The following is a 21,242-nucleotide window of genomic DNA, read 5'->3' as shown; positions in this document are numbered from 1 at the left end:
TTAATGTTTGTGTTTGGGACAAGCCTTGCAAGGGCCTTATCGCCCTCCTTTTCTTTCATTTTTCTTTTTCTTTGTTTTTGTTTGTTTGTTTTTTCAAGATAGGGTTTTCTAATAGCCCTGGCTTTTCTGGAACTCACTCTGTAGGCCAGGATAGCCTTGAACTTACAGAGATCTTCTTGCCTCTGCTTCTGAGTTGGGTTTAAAGACATGCACTGCCATTACCCAGCTTGTTTTTTGGTTTTTCTTTTTTCTTTTTATTGATTGATGGATTGATTGAAGCAGGGCCTCTCTATACAGCCCTTGCTGTCTTGAATTCATTAAGTAGATCAGGCTGGCCTTGAGCTCACAGAGATCCACCTGCCTCTACCCCTAGAGTACTGGGATTAAAGATGTGTGCCATCACGTCCTGATCAGTGGTGAACCTTATGTTTTTTAAAGAAGTATTTAATATATATATGACTGCACTGTAACTGTCTTCAGACACAACAGAAAAGGGCAGCAGATCTCATTACAGATGGTTTTTAGCTACTATGTAGTTGCTAGGATTTGAACTCAGGACCTCTGGAGGAACAATCAGTGCTCTTAACCGCTGAGCCATATCTCCAGCTTTATCCTGAGCTTTATGTTTTATCTTGTTGTCCCTTGCATCTTTTGTGGTTTTGAAACAGTATCTTTATGTTAAGCACAGGCTAGGTTTGAACTAATGATCCTCATGCCTCAGCCTCCCGAGTACCAGGACATCGAGTACAGTTATGAGTAAAGTGTATTTATATGGTTTAGATAAATAATGTTTACTTATTGTATAGAAATTACCACTTCCAGGCTGGGGTTGGAGAGATGGCTCAAAGGGTGGATTTGTTATTTTTTTAGGGGACTTGGGTTCAGTTCCTAGCACCTACACAGTGGCTCACAACCATCTATGGCTCCAGTTCCAGGGTTCCAATGCCCTCTTCTGACCTCTTTGGACATCTGGAACTCATGTGGTGCATACACACATGTAGGCAAAACAGTTGTATATATAAAATAAAATAAGTAAATTGTATTTAAAAAATAAATTACCATTTGTGGTCAGGCATGATGGTGCACAGTAATAATACCAGCCCTTGAGGGGTAGAGGCAGGATGATCAAGACTTCAAGGTCATTCTTGACTGCCTAGTGTGTTTAAGGCCAACCTCAGTCATAGGAGACCCTTTCTAAAAAAAAAAAAAAAAAAAAAACCCAAAACACTCATGAAATTATGTAATTTCTCAAATAACATTTCAGTATGAATGATGGTTTAATAATCTCTACCAGTGAATTTAAATACGTTTATTGGAGGAAGGAACATTAGGACACTGTTCTTTAGGTTGGGCCTCAAATTTACATGTAGCTGAGGCTGACCTTGAACATGTGATCTTCCTCCCTTAGCCTCCCCCAAGTTGAGATTAAAACAAAACAAGGGTCAAGCTAGCGCACATCTTTAGTCCAGTATTCAGGAGGCAGAAGCAGGCAGATCTCTGAGTTACAGATTGTAGGCCAACTGGAGCTGTATGGTGAAACCTTATCACAAAACACACACACACACACACACACTCTCTCTCTCTCCCTCTCTCTCTCTCTCTCAACAAAAAGAAAGAAAAAAGGAGAAATAAGGGCCAGAAAGATGGCTTTGTGTGTAAAACCCTTACCACATAAGCCTAATGACTTGAGTTTGATTCCCAGAACCCCATATAAATATGTAAGGAGAACCTACTGCTCAAAGTTGTCCACTGACCTGCACACATACTGTGACACGAGCACACGTTCTCAAACACATACACAATAATAAATACATACAAACAGAAAGAAGAACAAAAAGAGTTACCATAGATTACACATGTGAGACACATGCCTGGCTCAAAGTTTCCATCACCTTAACTTCTAATTTTTAATCTTTTTCTAAACTCTTTCCATGAGTAGGGGTACTTTCTGCACTGCGCGCTGTTCCCCAAAAGGAAGGCTACCTTGGATTATATAAAGGAAACGGTGCAATGATGATTCGAATCTTTCCCTACGGTGCAATCCAGTTCATGGCCTTTGAGCATTATAAAACGGTAGTTGGATTTTTCTTCCTTTCATGTCTTTCAATGTTATGTTTAATGCCAAACGTGTGTGTGTGTGTGTGTGTGTGTGTGTGTGTGTGTGTGTGTATGGAGATCAAGGAATAACTTGTAAAAGTCCTTCCCTCTGTGAGGTCTGCATATTGGACTCAGGCTCTCAGGCTTGGGGCAGGTGTCTTTACTGCTGAATCATCTTGTAGTCCCTTGCATGTTTTGTGGTGTTGAAACAATATCTTTATGTTAAGCACAGGCTAGGTTTGACCTAATGATCCTCATGCCTCAGCCTCCCAGGTCTGGATGTCGAGTGCATTTTTTTCCTCCAGGAACTGGAGGCCCAAGCCTCTAAAGACTCTAAGACTCAAAATGTATTTACAAGCACCTTGGCCGTAAGCTTAGGTTGGTTCCCTGATTAGATCATAACTTACTATTCCATTTATTCTAGTCTGAGTTCTGCCATGTGACTGGTTACCTCTGCTCAGCTGCCATGTTTTTGACCTCCATGTTCCAAGCAAATCCCAGCCTGCCTCTATCCCAGAATCCTTTCTGCTAATTGGATGTCTCACCTTCTATTCCGCCCTTTTCTATAGGCCATAGGATTTTTATTGACAAGTGTTGCAACCATACAACACACAACAGATTCTCTCTACCCTGGGATTATATGGGCATGCTCTCTTGGAATTTTTTCCTCAGTGCTGGGGATTGAGCCTACAATTCTGTGCACACTAATGGTTTTAGCTTCAAAGTTAATTTTGGGTGCTGTGAATCCAGTGCAAGCTTTTAGGTTTCTGTGGCAATTGAGCATCTTCTCATTTCCTATTAGTTTGTTTTGAGATGGATCTGGAATTTATGTAAGGCTGGCCTAGAATTTACTGTGTAGCCAAAACTGGCTTTGGACTCCTAATCTTCCCTCCTCTCCCTCTCAAGTGCTGGAATTGTAGGCGTATACCACCATGCCCTGTTCAAAAGTGCCTTCCAGAAAGATAGATACAGGGTCACTGAGGTGGCTAGAGGGTAAGGGTGGCTTCTGTCAAGCCTAGCAACCCATATTCAGTTCCTGGGATCCATAAATAGATAGCTGACTCCTTTTCCCCTAACGTCATGAGTGTGCACACTCACACACACAAAATAAAATTAAAAAACTATTTATATGTATGTGTGCGTATGGATGCTTGTGGAGGCCAGAAGAAAGCTCTGGATTTCCCCTGGAGCTGGAGTTAGCTGGTTAGAGTGCTCAGAACAGAATTTACATCCTGTGGATAAGCAGCAGTCACTCTTAACCTACTGCTCTGTCTCTCCAGCCCATTTAATAGGCTTGTTCTTCTGTTCTCTGAGAATACCAGAGGAACTTTTATATTTATATATTTATATTCATTTATTATGTTTATATGTTTTCAATTGGCATAAAGTGTACATGTATAGCATACTTAATGAATGCATATTATATAAACGTATAATTATGCGCACACACACATGCACAAATATTTCGTTGTTCTGAGGATCAGACTCAGATACTTGAGCATCCTAGACAAATGTTTTACCAGTGAACAGTATTCTCAGTTTGGGACTTTGTTATTAAATAAGGGAAATCATGTTTCAAAAGTTTATTTTGCAGCAGTGCTTCAACAGCTTTCTTCCTTTTTTTTTTTTAAGATTTATTTATTTATTTATTTTATATAAGTACACTGTAGCTGTCTTCAGACACACCAGAAGAGGGCATCAGATCTCATTACAGATGGTTGTGAGCTACCATGTGGTTGCTGAGATTTGAACTCAGGACCTCTGGAGGAGCAGTCAGTGCTCTTAACCACTGAGCCATCTCTCCAGCCCGACAGCTTTCTTCTTATTCTCATTAGATTTCTCTTATCTTTCAAAGTTTACTTCTTTCTTTTCTTTTCTTTTCTTTTTTTTTTTTTTTTTTCAGAGCTGGGGACCGAACTCAGGGCCTTACGCTTGCTAGGCAAGCGCTCTACCACTGAGCTAAATCCCCAACCCCTCTTTTCTTGTTTTTGTTTTTTGCTTTTTGGGTGTTTTTGTTGTTGTTTTTGTTGTTGTTGTTGTTGTTGTTGTTGTTGTTGTTTTTGAGACAGGTTTTTGTTATGTATTCCTGACTGTCCTGAAACTTGCTCTATAGACCAGGCTGACTTTGAACTCACAGAGACCCACCAGCCTTTGCTGTATTAAAGGCATGAGCCACCACACCCAGCCTGACTTTACATAAAAAAAGAAATTATGTTTTGGGTTGGAGATGGCTTAGAGGTTAAGAGCATTGGCTGCTCTTCTTAAGAACCCAGGCTTGATTCCTTGAGCACCCATATGGTGGCTCAAAAGCATCTGTAACTCCAGTTTCAGGGAATCTGACACCCTCTTTTGCCTTCTACTGGTGCTGCACTTTCATACATGTAGTTAACACCAATATAAAGAAATTAAAAAATATTTTTTTTGAGACAAGTTTCTTTGTTTAGTCTTGGCTGTCTTTGAACTTTCTCTGTAGACCAGGTTAGCCTTGAACTCACAGAGATCTGGTCTGCCTTCTAAGTGCTGGGATTTTATTTTATGTATATGAATGTTTTGCTTGCATATATATATCTATGTGTATGTACGGTGCATGTCTGGTGCCTGTGGTAGCCAGAAGAGGGTATTGGATCCCCTAGAACTGTTGTTAGGGACCGTCATAAGCTGCCTTGTCACCATGTGGGTGCTGGGAACTGAACCCAGGTCTGCAAGGGCAGCAAATGCTCTTAACCGCTGAGTTGTCTTTCTGGCTCCTTTAACAGTATTTCAACACATAAAATATCATCTCGTTTAATTCAGTGTTTTTGGTTTCTAGTTCATTACTACAAAGCTGGGAGTTTCTGGTCATGTGCATAGATTAATGGCTGGATCCATGGCAGGTAAGATGAGTAGGTACATTTTATATCTGATAAATAAGTTTTCTTTATATCAACATGCTTAATTTGGGGGCTAGAGAGGTGGCTAAACAGCTAAGAGTATTTCCTGTTATTTTTTAAAATATCTATATTTTTATTGAGACACAGCATTACTATGTAATCCTGGTGGGCCTGTAATAAAATAATTTTATTTACATGCAAATGCACATGTGTGGGTGTGTCAGAGAGAGAGAGAGAGAGAGAGAGAGAGAGAGAGAGAATGAGAATATATGTGGGAGTGTATACACATATCTACCCATGGAAGCCAGAAGAGGTGTTGGATACCTTGGAGCTGGAGTTATTGGCTATGTAGGGTACCCAGCCTGAGTGCTGTCAACCAAACTGGAGTCTTTTGGAAGAGCAATGTACTTTTAACTACTGAACCATCCTTCCAGCCCCACTTCTCTTCATGAAGAGGACTTGAGATAGGATCCTAGCTCCCATTTCAGGTGGCTCATAGTGTCTTGGTATCCCAGCTCGAGTAGAACCTGATCTCTCTGACCTCCATGGGCACCTGTTCTCTCGTGCACACACTCAACACGCAGATAGATGGACACACACAATTAAAAATAAGAGAAAAAAAATCTTTGCTTAAGAAATACTTATTGAGGTAATATAAGGCTAGTTAGAGCTGTGACTCTCTGATGGCTCTATTTTTCCATGTTTACTTGATTACAGTTAATATGTTGTTCCTATTCAAGGATGAGTTAATGTTCTAGTTAATTTATATCTAGTAATCTAGTATCTTTGTTTACCTTTAACCACCTTCAAATGTAACTGGGAATTTTATATTTGTTAAGTAGAAAGTGGAAAGAGATACAAGGGATGGGGATACTGGTTAATAGGAGTAAGGGGGTTGGCTCTGGAAGAAGAGGATCAAAAACTAAACCCTGGGTAAGTGAGATGGCTCAGCAGGTGAAGGTGCTTGCAGCCAACCCTGGCAGCCTGAGTTTAGTACTTGACATTCACAAGGTGGAGGTGAGAGTGTACTCCTGCGACTTGTCCTCTGACCTCACAGCAGTGGACCATGGAAGAATACCACACAGAAGTAACCCCTGACAGTGGTTGTGTGCTCCACACCAGTAGGACATGCAGAAAAGGTGGAAACAGGAGAATCATGAAATTGAGGCCAACTTGAGCTGTGTATTTTTAAAAGCTGGGAGTGATGGTGTGTATCTTTTAATCCCAGCACTTGGGAGGCAGAGGCAGGTGGATCTCTGAGTTCCAGCCCAGTCTGATGTACACAGTGAGTTCCAAGACAGCCACGGGTATATACAGAGACCATGTCTTAAAAAAACCTAAATGTTTAAAAATAAGTAAGTTTGATAAAATTAGAAAGCTACCAAACCAAGAAAACAATGTTAACTGAATCACTTTACAGGCAGTAATGTGTATACACACAGGCCCTCCTCTAAGCAAGGACTTGTAGGTCCTTGCATTTCCAACACTTGGGAGACCAAGGCTAGAGAACTGTTACTAGTTGAATGTTACCTTGGGCCCATATAGAGAGTTCTAGGCCAGCATGAGCTGCATAGCAAGACTCTGTCTAAAACAACAAGCAAACAAAAAAAAAAAAAAAAAAAACTCTAAGAAAGCAGTAAGAGCTAAACTTTTTCTTCTTCTTTCAGGACTGGGGGTGGAAGTTAGGCCTGGTCCATGCTAAGCAGATGCCCTACTACTGAGCATCCTCCCAGCCTAACTGACTGTTTTAGGATAGACTCTCACTATGTAGTCCTGGCTGGCCTCTGCCTCCCCACTACTGAGCTTAAGACATTACAACTTACAGCGTCTTGGGTATTATAGGTGTCCTTGAACTTGCTATGTACTTGAGGATAGTTTTTAAGCCCTGGTCCTCCTGCTTCTGTTTCCCACGTGCTGATTCATATGCATGTGTCACCACCACCACCACCACCACGCCTAGTTTATGTATACTGAGAATTGAATCTGGGGCTTCATGAACACTTGACAAGCATGCTACCAAATGAGCTAGATCCCCAGTGTGTTTTTGTGTTTGATTTTTGAAATAGGGTCTCGTGGAGCATAGGCTGGTCTCAAACTAGCTATTTAGACAGAGTGGCCTTGAAATCCTCAGCTTTCTGCTTTCACCTCAATGCTGGGATTACAGGTGTTAAATTTAGGATTAAAGGTGTATAATCAGTACTACTAATCTCACATCCAATAAAACCAAACCCATGGTGGGTTTGAGCTGCATCATTTGGTGCTGACGTTAGGATTTCAAAATGAGAGGAACTTCAGATGATTTTTAAAAAACTGACCCTTTCCAGGAGTGGTACCGTCAAACCTAGCAAGACTGTATAGTGAGACCCTGTCTCAAAAAACCAAGTAAACAGAAACCCCTAGCCCTCCTTAGGTACTGCTGTTGTATGATTTGAGTCTTTAGTCCTTGAATTCACCTTTGCTCTGAGTAGGTTTCACCATTTTTGTAATACTAAGACGTTACTCTATGGAGTGTGTGTGTACACATGTAGCTGTCACTGTTTTGACGTCTGCTGTTCATTCTCTTCAGGCATGACAGCAGTTATCTGCACTTACCCTCTGGATGTGGTCAGGGTGCGCCTGGCCTTCCAAGTGAAAGGTGAACACACCTATTCAGGGATCATCCATGCGTTCAAGACAATCTATGCCAAGGTAGGCCATCCCCTTTCCAAATCACAGCATGCCCTCCGGTATCTAGGAAACTGTCAGGATAGCTACCTTTCTCTGTGTGAACTAGTGATACCAGCTTAGAGGTATAGATCGGTGATAGAGCACTCACCTACCCTGCAGAATTTCTGAATTGATTCCCAGAGCCACAGTGTAGGAGGGAGGGAGGAAGGAGTTATTAATGGTAACAGCAGCAGTAGCCCTGAGAAGCTTGAGTTTGTGTTTCAGGTGAGGCCTAGAGTCACTTCCATTGCATTATGCTTTTTTTTCTTTTCGGAGCTGGGAACTGAACCCAGGGCCTTGCGCTTCCTAGGCAAGCGCTCTACCACTGAGCTAAATCCCCAACCCCTGCATTATGCTTTTATTGGATGGCATTTATCATAATGAGTACGATATAATCCTCTACCTTTCTTTATTCAAAGGAAGGTGGTTTCCTTGGATTCTACAGAGGTCTGATGCCTACTATATTAGGAATGGCTCCATATGCAGGTATGATTCAGACTGGGCCAGGCTGGCAGATGCTACACATCTTCCATCCAGCACTTAGAGGCAGAGGCAGGCAGGGCTCTGTGAGTTGGAAGCCAGCCTGGTCTACACAGCCAGCTCCAGGCCTTCCAGGGGTACACAGCAAGATCCCATTTCAGACATAAAGCAGAGCAAGGCAAAGCAAAATGTAATTTGGCAGAAGCCTACTTTGTATTTATGTCACCAGTGTTTTTTAAGTGACAACATGAAAAGATGCTCTCTGAAATGGTTTTTACTTATGATGAAAATAGAATTATAATTCAAATATGGTCATTCAGCCAATTATATATAAAGTTTACTGTTTATGTACACTAAATAGAAATGCAATCTTACATCTTTTTATTAATATGTGACTCCGTTAACGTACTCCGTTAACATTTTTTTCTTTTTTTTCTTTTTTTTTTTTTTTTCTTTTTTTTGGAGCTGGGGACCGAACCCAGGGCCTTGCGCTCGCTAGGCAAGCGCTCTACCTCTGAGCTAAATCCCCAACCCCTAACGTTTTTTTCTTAATGAACAGTTATGTTGTTAAGTATCCAGTTTTGAGCTAGACATGGTAGCACATGCCTTTAATCCCAGCACTCAGGAGGCAGAGGCAGATGGAGTTTTCTGAGTTTGAGGCTAGCCTAGTCTGCATAGTGAGTTCCAGGACAGCCAGGGATGTTACAGAGAAACCCTGTCTGGAAAAAAACAAAGAACAAACAAAGAATTCAGGTTTGGGGCTGGAGAGATGGCTCAGTAGTTAAGAGCACGTACAGAAGACCAGGGTTTGCTTCCCAGCACCTGCTTGATCTCACAATCATCTGTTACTGTGGTTCAGATGTCTGACAACCTCTTCTCGTCTCTGCAGCCACTAGGCATCCATGTGGTGCATGTATAAACACTCATACACATAAAATTTTAAAATAAAGTTAAAAAAAAAGTACAGTGGCACATTGCTTTAATCCTAGCACTGGAGAGGTCAAGGTGAGAGGGTCAGAATTTCAAGATCACCTCATATACATTTGATGTTTGGGCAAAGTGGTAAATGCTCATAATCCCAGGTGTTTGAAAAGTTGATGCAAGAGACTGAGGCTGGGAGTTTGGGGCCAGCCCTGGTGATATGCAGGAAGCTCTTTCTCTCGTTTCTCTTTTTGTTTTTAGATAAGTCTTGTAGCCCAATCTGGCCTCATTTCATAGCCAAGGACCTTGAATCCAAGTGCTAGGATTATAACTGTGACTGTTATGCTGGCTGGAACACTATCGTCTTTAAATTATATTTTTATTTTATATGTGAGTGGTTTGCCTGTATATGTGTACACTGCATGTGTCTGTTGCTCTTGGAGGCCAGACGAGGCTTACAGACCCCTGTAAAGCATCATGTGGGTGCTGTGTCCTTTGTAAGAGCAGCAAGTGCTCTTAAGACCAAGCTGTTTCTCTAGCTCCTAAAGTGTCTTTAAGGAATAGCAATTCAGTTGTTTTCCAATAGTAGCTTCATTGAGTTGTGACTAGAACACCATATAGCTTGTCCATGGATGTGGTTTTTACCTGATTTTAGACACACAGCCATCATCATAATGAGCTTGACATCATCTTCATCTGTAGTTAGGACTCCCAAGTCTCAACAGCCATTAATTTTTGCATCTCTGTAGGCCTGCATTTCATATGAAGGAAATCATGTTGGGACTGTGTGTTTTTGAGGTTCATTGTGTTGGAGACATACTGTATTTTCTTGTTTTTGCTATGGAGCTGTTTTCTGGGTGCATATTTATTTTTGAGACGAGGTTTAATATACCCTCGTCTAGCCTTGAACATGCTATCTAGCTAAGAATGACCTTGAAACCTTGATCTTGCTTAGGACTCCTAAGTGTTGGGCTGGCAGGTGTGTTCCACTGAGGCTGGCTTCTATGTCTTTATTCTGATTACATCCGTGTCTTAGTTAGGGTTTCTATTGTGAAGAGACACCATGACTAAGGCAACTCTTTTTTTTTTTTTTTTTTTTTTTGGTTCTTTTTTTCGGAGCTGGGGACCGAACCCAGGGCCTTGCGCTTCCTAGGTAAGCGTTCTACCACTGAGCTAAATCCCCAGCCCCGACTAAGGCAACTCTTATAAGGACAACATTAAATTGGAGCCGACTTACAGGTTCAGAGGTTCAGTCTATTGTCATCTTGGCAGTGTGCAGGCAGACATGGTTCTCGGGAAGGAGATGCGAGTTCCGCATCTTGACTTGAAGGCAGCCAGAAGGAGACTGTTCTCTGTAGGTAGCCAGGAATCAGGAACTTGAGTCCAGGAGCCCTCAAAGCCTACCTACTCAGTGACATACTTCCTCCAACAAGACCACACCTATTCCAGCAAGGCCAATAGTGTCACTTTCCATGGGCCAAGCATATTTAAACCACCACAGTCTATTTATTATGCTCATATGTATATAAAAACTATGAACTATGGGTTGGGTGGTGCATGCCTTTAGTCTCAGCACTGAGGTGCTGAGGCTCCCCTGAGTTATACAGTGATTCCAGGCCAGCACAGTCACATTGTGAGACTATTTCTCAGACCCCGTCCCCCCTCCCCTGCTCAAATTATAAATATGAATTTAAATTTTATTCTTTTTAAACTTTGGAAGACTGTTTAAATCTATTCTATATGATTTTAAATAGTTTTAACTTCTGCCCCTTTAGTACACAGTATATATTAGTGTGTGAAAAATCATGCTATGTTTTTTGATAACTGGTAATATGTTTGAATTATCATTTATAGTATTAATTAAACATATTAAAGCAATTGTCTTAGACTGGGAAATGCATAATTGTTTTCTCAATTAATTTGTTATCATGTAATGCAGATCTCTTTCTCAGTTCATCCATAGTAAGTTTGTATCCTGCTTCTCAGGTGTTTCCTTTTTTACCTTTGGTACCTTGAAGAGTGTTGGGCTTTCCTATGCTCCCACCCTGCTTGGCCGACCATCGTCCGACAACCCCAACGTCTTAGTCTTGAAAACTCACATAAACTTACTTTGTGGTGGTGTTGCTGGAGCAATAGCACAGACGATATCGTAAGTGTCTCAACTTGAGTCCCTAAGTCTCTGGCTCTGAGTCATGTCTGACATTGTTGTTCATTTTATTCTCTTCTAACAGATCATTGAAGAGCACAATCCCTTATAAAATACAACTTAATTTTGATAAATATTAACTTAATCCTTTTTTTCATAAGCCTATTATAGGTAATTACAGGCCAATAGTCAATAACATTAATCTAAATCCTCACAATTTCCTATAGATTCCTTTGAAAAAAATCATGTAAATATGAGCATTCATTTGTTTGTTTTTGTTTAGTTTGTGTTGGTTTTTGAGACAGTTTCTTTGTGTACACCTGGCTATCCTTGAGCTCAATTTGTAGACCAGGCTGGCCTTGAAGTACAAAGATCAGCCTTCTGTCTCCCAGGTGGTTGGATTAAAGGCGTGAGCCATCACTGCCTGGCTCCATTCATTTGTTCTGGTCAATTTGCTCACAAGAAGTTTCTGACATTTGAGCCATTTAATGTGTGTGTGTGTGTGTGTGTGTGTGTGGTCTCTGGGGTGTATGTGGGATAAGTGTATATGTGGATTGTGGTATGTAAGTGTGTATGTGTATAATATGTGGTGTGTTTTGTGTGTGTGGATTGTGATATGTGAATATGTATGTGTACAATATGTGGTGTGTTTATATGTATGGTTTGTGGGGTGTGTGCATGCATGCATGCGTGTGTGCACTAAATTCTTGACAACCTATTTTGTTCCAGATAGTATATGAAGCATTGTAAGTTTCACTGAAGGAAAAATATAATAGCCGACTCAGAAAGCCCTCTGTTTAGATTTTATCTTTATGTATGTATGTATGTATGTGTGCTTGTCCATAAGAGTACAGTTCTCTCAGAGGCCAGAAGAGGGTGTCAGATCTGCTGGAGCTGGTATTACAGATGTGTACTGACTGGTTTTGTGTGTCAACTTGTACAAGTTAGAGTTATCAAAGAGGAAGGAGTCTCAGTGGGGAAAATGCGTCTGTGAGATCCAGCTGTAGGGCATTTTCTCAATTAGTGATCAATGTGTGGGACGGTCCAGTCCATTCTGTGTGGTGCCGTCCCTAGGCTAGTGGTCCTGGATTCTGTATAAAAGCAGGCCAAGCAAGCCAGGGGAAGCAAGCCAGTAAGTAAGCAGTACCCTTCCATGGCCTCTGAAGCAGATCCTGCCTCCCGGATCCTGTCCTGTTTCAGTTCCTGTCCTGACTTCCTTTGACAATGAGCAATAATATAGAAACTTCCTCCCCACAAGAATACCCTTGGCAGGGAAGAGAGAGGCAAAGATTAAAACAGAGACTGAAGGAACACCCATTCAGAGCCTGCCCCACATGTGGCCCATACATATACAGCCACCCAATTAGACAAGATGGATGAAGCAAAGAAGTGCAGACCGACAGGAGCCGGATGTAGATCGCTCCTGAGAGACACAGCCAGAATACAGCAAATACAGAGGCGAATGCTAGCAGCAAACCACTGAACTGAGAATAGGACCCCCGTAGAAGGAATCAGAGAAAGAACTGGAAGAGCTTGAAGGGGCTCGAGATCCCATATGTACAACAATGCCAAGCAACCAGAGCTTCCAGGGACTAAGCCACTACCTAAAGACTATACATGGACTGACCCTGGACTCTGACCTCATAGGTAGCAATGAATATCCTAGTAAGAGCACCAGTGGAAGGGGAAGCCCTGGGTCCTGCTAAGACTGAACCCCCAGTGAACTAGACTGTTGGGGGGAGGGCGGCAATGGGGGGAGGGTTGGGAGGGGAACACCCATAAGGAAGGGGAGGGGGGAGGGGGATGTTTGCCCAGATACCGGGAAAGGGAATAACACTCGAAATGTATATAAGAAATACTCAAGTTAATAAAAAAAAAAAAAAAGAAACTTCCTCTCCAATTTGCTTTTGACATGTGTTTGTCACAGCTAGAAACCCTAGCTAAGACAAGGTGGTTGTGAGCCACCTGACATAGGTGCTGGGAACTAAACCCAGGTTCTCTGGAACAGAAGCAAGTCCTCTTAACCACTGAGCAATCATCCTAGCCCAAGCTGTTTTTATTGAAGCAGTTCAGTGTTTAACTGGAGTTAAAGATATAGAGAGGGGACGTTATAATAAGTCCATTACTATATCAAAATTGGGAAGGTGGTTTCAAGACATTTCCCCAGAGCAAGAGAGATTAAGTAGAATGAGACATGGAGGGCTGGAAGCTAAGCAGCAGGACTTTTTAGAGAAAGCAAGTGAGAAAGCTTCCAAGGTGGCCAAGGACATGTCCTGAGCACTAGGAAGGCAGTGGGAGTGCCGTCCCCAGACTCCTCGGAATCCTGGGTGGGCCAAGCAGAACCAGGATCAGCTGGATAAGATGCTCAGAGCAAGGGGTTGGGGATTTAGCTCAGTGGTAGAGCACTTGCCTAGGAAGCGCAAGGCCCTGGGTTCGGTCCCCAGCTCTGAAAAAAAGAACCAAAAAAAAAAAAAAAAAAAAAAAAAAAAAAAAAAAGATGCTCAGAGCAAGAGCTGCCCAGGAAGTGGACTGCATCTTCAGATAGGAGGCAGTGCTGTGCTGGGGATGATGGTAAAGGAGAGGTGTCTGCTTTGCTGTGCACAGCTGGCTGCGGACTTCTGTGGACCCAGGACCACCCCCAAAGTTCTAGTTCTCCCTTGGCCCCGTCACCTCTCTTTCCTCAAAGCTGACCCACAGCTTAACCTGTCCTCTCTTTCTCACCTTCCCCTCCCCCCAAAAGCCAGGGTCTCTTGTGGTCAAAACTGATCTCTAACTTGTTATGTAGGTGAGGGTGGCTTTGAACTTCAGATCCTCCTGCCTCCACCTGCCCAGTTCCAGACTGCCCAGTAGATTTAGGATCTAGCGGTTTTAATGGGTGTTAGACAGGAAATGAGAGAGTGTTGTTAAGTCTTTAATCATTGTGTCTCTTTAGCTACCCATTTGATGTAACCCGTCGGAGAATGCAGTTGGGGGCAGTCCTACCGGAGTTTGAGAAGTGCCTGTAAGTGTTCTGAAGTCTAACTCTTTATAATATTTAGAAACCTAATGGTCTTTAAATTTCTAATTTTAAGACAGGATCTCATGTAGCCCTGATTGGCTTCTAGCTTTGTATGCAACATGGATGGCCTTGAACTTGAAACCTTCCTTTCTCATATTCTAAGTGCAAGGGATAAGGTGTGACCCTCTTACTCGGCTTCTTGGTTGGTTAGTGTTTGAGACAGAATCTTACAATGTAGTACACATCTGGCCTTGAACATGCCCTTCAGGGCTGAATAAGACCTTGTCAGAGAAACTCAACCTCACCCAATCCATGGGCAAGAAATGAAAGAGAATACAAAAGAAGAGGGTAGGGTCCTACAGTCTTCCTCAGCTGCCTCATGCCAGGCCCCACCTGGGAGAGGTCCCATCCTTCCCAGCAGTGCCTTTTAGAACTCTGGTAACCCCAGACTTGAGGCCCGCATCAGCAAGCAGCTGCAGAAAGTTACACTGCAGTGAAAGCTTAAAGGGTGGATGTTCATACAGCCAGTGCTTCCATTAACCTGACAATGGGCTAGTGCTGCCAGTTAACCACGGAGATGTGGCACACGCTGAGCACATGGACCTGAGTAACCTGGAAATGTTCTGCAGAGTGCTTTCCCATTTTGGGGGTGACTTGATTTTTTTCATTAACTATGTGTCACCTTTGTCTTCCAAAAGCTATTCCAGATGGAAGTTTACAGTTTCATGAGTGTTTTGCTTGCATGTATGTCTGTGTACCACGTCCATTCCTCGTGTCTGCTGAGGCCAGAAGAGGGTGTTGGATCCCTTGGGACTGGAGTTACAAATGGCTGTAGAACACCATGTGGGTGTTGGGAACGGAACCTGAGCTCAGAAGTTCTGTTAACTTCTGAGCCAATTCTCCAGGCCAGTTTTCAAATGTTTGACTTACTTTAGCCAAAACTGCCTTGAGCTCCTGGTCTTCCTGTTTCCATCTCCCAAGTGCTAACCTTCAGGCGTGCACCACCTGGCCTCCTTTGTATGTATGGATTTATATATGCAAATATTTATTGTTTTACTTGAGACAGCTCTTTCTGTAGCTCAAGTTGGCTTGAAACTCCTGTTTCAGCTTCTGAGATGCTAGAGTTGCAAGCTTGAGCAACCACAGCCATTTAAGCCTCCTTAAAAAGGCTACCATAGGTTGGTTCTGGTGGTGGTCTCTTTCCCCAGCATTTGGGAAGCAGAAGATTATAGTTCAAAGCTAACCCAGGCTACAGACCACAATTCTGTCTGAAGAAACCATCCAAACAATAAAACAAAGCTGTTCTGGGCTCGGAGTTGTCTTGTCAGTGTGTGGGTGATTGCTACGTCATTTTCTACTGTCTTTCAGTACCATGAGGGAGACCATGAAGTATGTCTATGGACACCATGGGATTCGGAGAGGATTGTACCGTGGCTTATCTCTGAACTACATCCGCTGTATTCCCTCTCAAGCTGTGGCTTTCACAACATATGAACTTATGAAGCAATTTTTTCACCTTAACTAAAAGAAAAAAATCATGATTTGTAGTTACTGTGCTCAGTAATTCTCGGAAGGATGTGTGTGTGTGTGTGTGTGTGTGTGTGTGTGTGTGTGTGTGTGTGTGTGTGTGTATGAGTGACACCTTAATTGTGAGGGAAACGTTACTTGAAGGGGACGTTTGCCCTCACACAGGAACCACTGGTATTTTAATACTTGATTTCTTTCAGTTTTTAAATCATAGATCAAAAATGCTTAGCATAATTTGTTATTTTTCTTTTTGATGGGATCTCCATATGTTATCCTGGCTGGCTTGGAACTCACTGTGAAGAGACCAGGCTACCCTCAGACTTGTAGCAATCCTCTTTCCTCTGCTGCCCATTCCAGAGAATTGGAATCCCATGCCTGAGATTCCAGGCGTCAGCCATCATGCTTCCTCTGACATACTTTTTAATGGCAAACATTATACCTTAAAACCCTGAAGAGCCATCTTGGGCTGACTGTGGCTACCTGTTTGGTTATTTTAAAGTGTTAATAGGAAGGAAAAGAAAGTTCATATTTGAGTTCAAGAGATTGTCATTAGTCCTACCATACCATTCCAAACTTCCCATTGTAACTGTGGTTACTGGGGGCGGAGGGACTGGAATCCAACCGAGGGCCTTTGCATGCCAAGCACATGTTGTACCCCCTCACCACATCCCCAGCCTGCAAGCACCATAGCACTGAGCTATGTCACTGGCCCTTTTCTGTTTTATTGTGAAGCTGGGGATGGATCACACTCATGCATGACGATTGTGTAATTGCACACTGCCAATGGCCCACACCCCCAGCCAACTAACCCCGCTCCTTATTTACCCCCTCCCACTCTGTCCTTTCTTTACTTCTTCTGGGGAGTAAACTCAGGGTCTCTCTTGCCTATCTTGCTAGATAAGTGCTCTACCTCTGAACTACATCTCCAGCCTTTTAGCCTTGGGTAATGTTATTAAAATCAGCCGACTTCGTTTTATTGTCGCAGAATGAGGACTGAATATTTAAGGTCTGTGAAACAGAGCCAGCAACAAAGTAGTGTTCTTATTATGTTTCACCTCATAATTCTGCTCCAGTTGATAAAAACAACACCTTTCCCTTCATTCGTTTGAAAAGCAGACTGTCTGCCTGCCTGCCTGCCTTTCTTTCTTCCTTCCTTCCTTCCTTCCTTCCTTCCTCTCTCTCTCTCTCTCTCTCTCTCTCTCTCTCTCTCTCTCTCTCTCTCTTTCTTTCTTTCTTTCTTCTCTCTTTGGGGATTGAATCTAGGACCAGGCATGATGAGATCCCATCAGAAAACCAAGTGTACACTGAGGTACATCCCCAAATGTCTTTCACTCTCAATAAAATTAGTGCTGAATTTTAAAGGAGATATTCAAGAAATGAAGAAATAGCAGGTCTTGTTCAAATGCTGTTATCATGGACTTTGATTTTCATGAGTTTTTTAAAAGCCTGTGTTTCCCAAAGGCAGTGATAATAAAAACTAAATATCTTTGCTCTTAAAAGGAGAGTAACATTGTAGATGCTTGTCTTAAATAACTTGGTATGTACTAGAAAATTTAAATGGACCATAAATTTAGATGAAGCAATGTTTCCGAGGTATTATGTCAAGATATAAAGTTCTTCCATGTAATGTAAGTTTAGTGTGTCATAGTCCTAAGCGTAAATATAAAACACGTTGCAATTGTTACATTTTAAAGAGATTGTTTAGTATATAAAAATTCTAATCATTGTGTTTAGAACACTTTTCTCTTTTGTTGTAAGCATGACACATGAAGTAGAAGCAGTAAACTGTCTTTAGAGGTAGTGATTTGTAGAATTGATGTGATTTTTAAGACATTAAAATTAAGCTGCAAATGTTATTTCTGCATTTTTTCATGTATGATTTCTTGTCATAGCTTGAAAAATTGGATGAATCAGTTTCATTTTTATAATCTTTACTTTAAAAATAAAAATGTATCTTGTGATTTGTAAATGTACCAGGAGTGGGGATAAAGTCTGTTTATAATGTAAAGCTCTTTTGTATATTTTAATTTCTGGACCACACTGTAGCTAGTTATTCCATTTAATCTTAAGGTAATTTAAATCTATAAAATAAATATCTCAATTATATTATCAATAAAAGAGAACTGAAAATATTTTTTAAAATAAATTACATTCTATGTCCATTATAGAATCCATAAGATATTAAAAGTAGTTTTTTATCCTTGTTTGGATGGCTTGTTTTATTTATCATCTGTGGAACCTGAGATCTACCCGAGGGTTACACGTGTTAGGTAAAGTGTTTCTTTTAAATGTTTGCATTATTGATGAGGGAAAATGTTAACTATAAAATAAAAGAATGGGAGGGCTGGGGAGATGGTTCAGGTGATAGAGCTGTATGACCTACGTTCATATTCCTAGCACCTACATACTAGCCAGGTTTAGTCAGTCCCTGCCTCATAAAGTGAGGAGCCATAGAAGGCAATGACTGTTGAACCACTCACTGGTGTCCACACATGTACACATACAGGCAGACATCAGAATGGACAGATGTTAAAATTATGAAATGTTTCTTTTAAAAGAATTTTTCTTTAGACTTATCTTTCGTTTGGATGCTTTGGGTTTTCGTTTTTTTCCAGTCAGGGCTTCTTTGTAGACCAGGCTGGCCTTGAACTCGAGATATGCCTGCCCCTCCCTCCCGAGCACTGGGAACAAAGGCGTGTGCTAGCACCGGCCTCCTAGATTCACTTTTTCAAAGATTTATTTTGTGTGTGTGTGTGCCCGTGAGTATGTGTATGTACTATGTGCATGAAGATGCCTTTGGAGGCATCAGATCCCTTGTACTGGGATTAACGGCAGTGGGAAGCAGCCAGGTACCTACTGGAAACAGCTTCATCCTCCGCCCTCCTCTGAAAAGCCGGAGAGAGGAGATTGTTGTGAGGTGCGTGCGGCGAGCGTAAGCGTGACAGCTCCGCAGGTTCACTCAGGAATCCGGTCCTGGAGGCAAGACGGCGGGAAAGCGCCTCCGCTCCTGCGCTGTGCTTCCCCGGCGCGGAGAGCGCGGGAGCCGCTGGCGCGCGGGACTTCTGCGCATGCGCGGGGCGCTGGCTCGTCTTAGCGGCGTGAGTTGCGGGCGCTGTCGCCTTACGCTGCTGCCTGCTCTTCAGGCGGGCTTCAGCAGGAATGGAGCCGCTGGACGATCTGGACCTGCTGCTGCTGGAAGAGGACAGCGGAGCGGAGGCCGTGCCGCGGATGGAGATGTGAGCTTGCGGGAGAGCGATGGGCGCGAGGGGCGAGCGCGGGCGGACCCGCGCAGTCCTCCCAGGCGATCGCTGGGGGCGATCCTTCTCGGCCAGTGTTAACTGGGACCTGGGCGTAACCGGTTGTGTAGCCTGCAGTTTTTTTCACATGATGGTTACTGTCTTTGATACCTTGGATTTGATTTTGTTTAATTTGCGTGTGCAGAGGTCCGGCTTGTGGCGGTAGGAGGAGCACCTGTGTCAGTTCTTTGCTTTCACGTGGGACCGCGGGGTTAAACTCCGGGCATAAAGCTTGTCAGAAATCTCCTTTAGTCAGACCAGTCTTATTTATTTATTTTTAAATTTATTTATGTGTATGTGTGCACGTGCCTAAGCTCCTGGAGCTCTTTTTACAGGCAGCGGTGAGCTACCTGATGTGTTTGCTGGGAATTGAACTTGGGCCATCCCTCCAGTTTATCTTAGAAGAGCTCCTGGAGGTGTCCCGGAAATTAATGCTAAGTAGGGTGTTGAGCGATAACATTTACAAAGCAATGGATGGTGCTGCACCTCCCCCGAAGTGCTTGGTTGGGGAAGGTGGAAGGCATTTATCTTTTTATTTATTGAGGCAAGGTCTCTCAATATTCTTGGCTGGCATGGAACTCGTAGAGATCCTCTTGCCTCTGCCTCCATTGGATGTCTTTAATTGGAGAGGGTTGGTGGCTTGTTAGGATTATGGAAACCCACCCAGAAAGACGTAAGGAGAGAAGAGATATGGCTTACATACTAGTTTGCATAGTTTTATTATTGTGAAGTTGCCTTGATCACTGTTAAACACAAATGAGAAACTCCTGGGTTACTGAACAGAAATGAACCACCTCCTACCCCGGAATAAGGCACGGTTCTGAGGGCTCAGAAGTTGCTGTAAGTGACTTCAGTAGGAGGGCTTGAGACCAGCCTTTGCGTTAACAGAGACCTTTCCTGGGAAGCCAAGGGGGAGCTTGCTTTCTTGACAAGGACAGGGAGGCCAGGACTTCTTCCTGCATCTGTACTATGTTGGACTAGATTTGTTTGGTGGTGCTGGGGGAACCAACACCTGGTATACACCCGGTATACAGTAGGCCCAAGGCCTCTAATACTGTAAAGATTAGCCTTTCATGCTGCTCTCCCCAGCCTCCCCACCCCCTGTAGTTGGGGGAATCCAGCACAGCAAGTGCTATTATGCCACTGAACATTGTCGTGCACCGTATATCAGCTATTTGGAAAAGCGATATGAATGTCTCCCTTTAGTTGTACTTTGTAAAGGCTTTTGACCATGGTAGAAACCCTTTTCAGTATTTTCCAGGTTTTAAGGTAGCCCAGGCTAGCCTCGAGTGGAGATGTGTAGCCAGCCCAGGGTGGCTTTGACCTTTTGATCTTAAACCTCCTTTTTACACTTCCCAGGTGTTTGTTTTGTTGCTGTTGTATTATGCAGGGTCTCATGGTGTAGACCAGGTTAACCTTGTGTGGTTAGGAGGCAGGAATGGGCCTTAAAGGCCCAAGAAACAGCCACATGGGCTGATTAATGTCCATTCCAGGTATTTGTGATAGTTGGCCAAACTGGTGGGCATTCTCCTATTTGTAGATTGACCCTAACCCTAGTCCTGCACCCCCTCCCCAATTCTAACCATCATTGCCTACTAGTTTAAAATACCCGTCAGAATATATGTAACCATGTATCGAGGGCGAAGGCAGAAATGTATAAAAGTCCAATCTTGTGCTTTCAGGAACTCCCTAGCCTATGGTATTGATCCTCTAGAGATAGTCAACTTCCCTATTTAAAGCAGTTTGGGTGTCTCCTTCTTTGGTTTGATCCCTTGCAACACTTGAATTTTGGGGATAGTTCCCCTGCCTCAGCCCTGTGAGTCATGATGTGCAACTTCACTTATTGCTCATATGTGTTTTAAAAGGAGAAGAGTCACTTCTTGTTTGTTTTGACATGGTTCCTCATGTAGTCCAGGCTAGCCAAAACTCCCTGTGCACCTAGGTTCTCTTGCCTCTGAGCCATCACACTCAGACACAGAGTTTATGCAGAGATGGGCATCAGATTGACTCCCGGGCTTTGAACATGCTTGGCAAGCACTCTACCAACTGAGCCCCAGCCCCAGTCTTTATAACAAGAATCCCACCCCATGTCTTTCTTTACTTTAAGGTTTTCAGATCAAACAAGACTAGAAAACCAGAAGACTGAGTATAGTCAACTGGCTGCTTATCTCAAGGCTCTGACGGGATGGTTTTTATGTTTT

The 21,242-nt window shown here is 42.8% G+C and overlaps 2 protein-coding genes across 5 annotated transcripts in view; both read left to right on the top strand.

The window, feature by feature from the left end:
• The window catches only part of Slc25a16 (solute carrier family 25 member 16), a 57,234-nt gene that overhangs the window by 8,971 nt on the left and 27,021 nt on the right, over window positions 1-21,242 (top strand). For 2 of the 4 annotated variants that reach the window (XM_063279286.1, XM_063279287.1), the window contains exon 1: window positions 15,802-18,981. In XM_063279286.1, the coding sequence (XP_063135356.1) occupies window positions 18,905-18,981 (77 nt within the window). In that variant the 5' untranslated portion in view covers window positions 15,802-18,904. 4 annotated transcript variants of the gene reach the window in all.
• Dna2 (DNA replication helicase/nuclease 2) overlaps window positions 18,825-21,242 on the top strand; it is a 28,947-nt gene continuing 26,529 nt past the window's right edge. Inside the window, exon 1 of the mRNA NM_001389622.1 lies at window positions 18,825-18,981. Within this exon, the coding sequence (NP_001376551.1) occupies window positions 18,905-18,981 (77 nt within the window). The 5' untranslated portion in view covers window positions 18,825-18,904. The remainder of the gene's footprint in view (window positions 18,982-21,242) is intronic.

Source organism: Rattus norvegicus, chromosome 20 (assembly GCF_036323735.1).
Source record: "Rattus norvegicus strain BN/NHsdMcwi chromosome 20, GRCr8, whole genome shotgun sequence".
Taxonomy (NCBI): Eukaryota; Metazoa; Chordata; class Mammalia; order Rodentia; family Muridae; genus Rattus; species Rattus norvegicus.
This window is presented reverse-complemented; position numbering and strand designations above follow the sequence as displayed.